This window comes from Belonocnema kinseyi, chromosome 10, assembly GCF_010883055.1.
Source record: "Belonocnema kinseyi isolate 2016_QV_RU_SX_M_011 chromosome 10, B_treatae_v1, whole genome shotgun sequence".
Classification (NCBI taxonomy): domain Eukaryota; kingdom Metazoa; phylum Arthropoda; class Insecta; order Hymenoptera; family Cynipidae; genus Belonocnema; species Belonocnema kinseyi.
The window spans coordinates 3,567,467-3,570,698 of record NC_046666.1 but is presented as its reverse complement, the minus strand read 5'-3'; the positions used below and the strand labels follow the sequence as shown (position 1 = coordinate 3,570,698).

The 3,232-nt window shown below is 22.0% G+C and overlaps 1 protein-coding gene across 1 annotated transcript in view; it reads left to right on the top strand.

The window, feature by feature from the left end:
- Positions 1–995: 995 nt before the first annotated feature.
- LOC117181976 (ubiquitin-conjugating enzyme E2-24 kDa) overlaps positions 996–3,232 on the top strand; it is a 24,471-nt gene continuing 22,234 nt past the window's right edge. The window contains exon 1 of the mRNA XM_033374999.1: positions 996–1,009. Coding sequence (XP_033230890.1) covers positions 996–1,009 — 14 coding nt within the window. The remainder of the gene's footprint in view (positions 1,010–3,232) is intronic.

Below are 3,232 nucleotides of genomic sequence, written 5' to 3'. Positions count from 1 at the left end.
GTATTTCGAAGTAGAAATTTCAACAGTTTTAATAAAAAAAATGTATTTTTGGCTTGAAAATTCATAAGTCTTGTAGAAAAGACGTATTTAGAAATTTTTTTTTCGTTAAAAATGCAACTATTTGGTTGACAATAAATCTCCTTTAGTTGAGGATTCAACTATTTTGATAAAAAATCGTATTTTCTGGTTAGATCCAACTAATTTCTTCTTTAAAATTGCAATATTTTTTAGTTTAAACATAAACTATTATATTTTTTCTCTAAAATTAATATCTTCAGATAGAAAAATTTACGTAATTTGTTAAAAATTAATCTTTTTGTTTATAAATCCAGCTGTTTTGTTAAAATCTCTCATTTTTGGGGTATTTTTTCTCGAAATATTAGGAAAATAGTGTGATCGCTAAAAAAAAGTGCGAGTCCGAGACCTGGATTTGTAACAATTAAAAAATCTAGAAAACAGTTTGTTTTTTTTTTTTAAGGAAAAATTACCTTTTAGCAGACGTCCCTAAAGCTTTTGACATCTTTGGATTTGGCTTGGCCTCTTTATTTTCAGGCTTGTTGTCCGCCAAAGAGGAACCGCGTCCTCTTCCAGTTCCACTGGATCCTGCCCCAGACGACATAGTTCTAAAACTTGAAAAAAAAAAAATTTAAATAAACACTTTCGCCATCAAAATGGCTAGAATTTAAAATAAATTATTATTTTTTACAATAGTACTTTTTAATAATAATGATAGCAATAACAATGACCAATTGTTTTCAAATTTAGTCCAAATGTTTAATTATTTACTACTTTTAATTGGCAATTGGCATCCCTTATTGCATATTATTATAGAAAAATCTGAATCAACATAAAATTATTATTTTCATTAGTTTACAAAAATTCATTAAATAATTTACAATGATAGTTATGTTAAATGGGATTATTTCTATAATTTAAAAAATGTAATACGTGCATTTACAAAAAAACTGAAAAAATTAAAATAATTAAATAAAAGTATGAGCCATTTTCTGTAATACGTCTTTTTATGTTCGGACAAAATTTTTAGATAAATTTAACTTTTAGAAGAAGAAAATAACGTGAAATAGTTTCCAATTCATTAATTAGATCCATAAAAAATTAACAAAAATTAAGCAATTTCATTTTTTATAGAAAACTGGTGTATTTTGTTAAAAATTGGTCTTTTTCGGAATAAATTTAAGCCGTTTTAGTTGAGGATTCAAGTCTTTAGTTGAAAATTCATCTTTATTTGTTAAATTCAACGGTTTTTTTTTGTTTTAAATTAAAATATTTTTTTTATAAATATCAATTATTAAACTTTTGGATGAGATTTAATTTTTTCGCTAAAAATTCACCGTTTTATGGTAAAAATAAATCACTTAAACTAAAAATTCCACTAATTGATTAAATATTTAAAAAAAAAATGAAAATCAACAAAAGAACACTTAACTATTCTATTTTTGGTTAAAAGTTGGCCTTTTCAAGCTTAAAAATTCAATTATTTAATTTAAATTTATGTAATTTATCGAAACCCCGTCTTTTTTGAGGTCAAAAATTAATCTTTTTGTTCGAAAATTAATCCTTTTGATCGAAAAATCGTCTTTATTGGTTAAATTCAACTTTTCTTTGTTTTAAATTAAAATATTTTTTGTTAAAATATAAGTTATCAGATTTTTGGATTAAAATGAATATTTTTATGTTATAAAAATGGTTTTCATTAAAATTCCTTCTTTTGGCAAAAAAATGAATTTGTTTTGGTTGAGCATTCCAACTTTTTTTTTTAAATTCATCCTTTTTTTTAGTTGATTCTTGGGTTGAAAATTCAACAGTTTTGTCGAAAATTCGTATCTTCGGCCCGAAAATGAAATAATTTGGTTGAGAATTTAATTAGTTTTTTGTCGAAAATTCATTTTTTTGTTTAATAAACTATTTTGTTGAATTATCATCTTTTGGGTTTAAAAATGCATGTCTTTCTATAGCAATTTTATCAATTCAGATTAAAAATCCACTTATCTGATTACAATTAATCTGTTTCGGTTAAAAATGGACTTTTTTTTAATTAAACTATTTTGTAGAAAATTCGCATGTTTGGATAAAAAATTTAATAATGTTCGGTTAAATATTAATAATTTTAGTTGAGGATTTAAGTATTTAATTAAAAATTAACTTTTGTTGATTATATCCAACTGTTTATTTTAAATTTAAATATTAAAAAAAAATTAACTATTACATTTTTTGCTGAAAATTCATCGTTTGTGGTCGAAAATTAATCCCTTTGGTCAAAAGTTCGTCTTTATTGGTTAAATTAAACTGTTTTTGATTTTAAGTTAAAATATTTTTTCGTTGAAATATCAGTTATGAAATTTTATTAAAATTAATCTTTTTATGTTAAAAATTGTTTTCACTAAAAATCCGTCATTTTCGGTAAAAAAAATTATTTTTTTTTTTTGGTTGAGTATTCAACTATTTTGTTAAAAATTCGTACTTTTTTTAGTTGATTTTATTTATATTTACAATTCATTTTTTTGGTTGAAAATGTATATTCTTGGGTTGAAAATTCAACAGTTTCGTAGAAAAATTGTATCTTCGGCTCGAAAATGAAATAATTTGGTAGAGAATTTAATTAGTATTTTGTTGAAAATTGATTTTTGTTTGTTAAATCGAACTGTTTTTTATTTAGAATTCAATTCTTTTTTTGTTGAAACATCGATTACAAAATTTAACAATTTTATGGAAATTTGTTCTATTTTTTTTTTTTTTAATTAAACTATTTTGTTGAATCTGGTTACAAATAATCTGTTTTGGTTAAAAATGATCTGTTTTTTTTTTTAAATTAAACTGTTTGCTTGGTTAAATCTAGCTACTTATTTTTTATTTAATTTTTTTTTAAATATTACATTTTTTGTTGAAAATTCATCTTTTTAGGTTGAAACTTTAAAAAAAAAAAATTTCTGCAAATTCATAATTTTAGTTCGTTTTTTTAAATTCACTTTTTAGTTGCAAATTAAATACTTTGGTAAAAAAATTAACTGTTTGGATAAAAATGTAAGTGCTTTATAAAAAAATTCTTTTTTTTCAGGTAGCAAATAAATTTTTTTTTTAAATGCGACTTTTGGGTTGAAAATTCAACTATTTTTAAATTCTTTTTTATTTTCATTAGTGGAAGATTCATAATTTTAGTTAAATAATTTTATTTGTTTAAAATTCACTTTTTCGTTGAAAATTCATGATATTT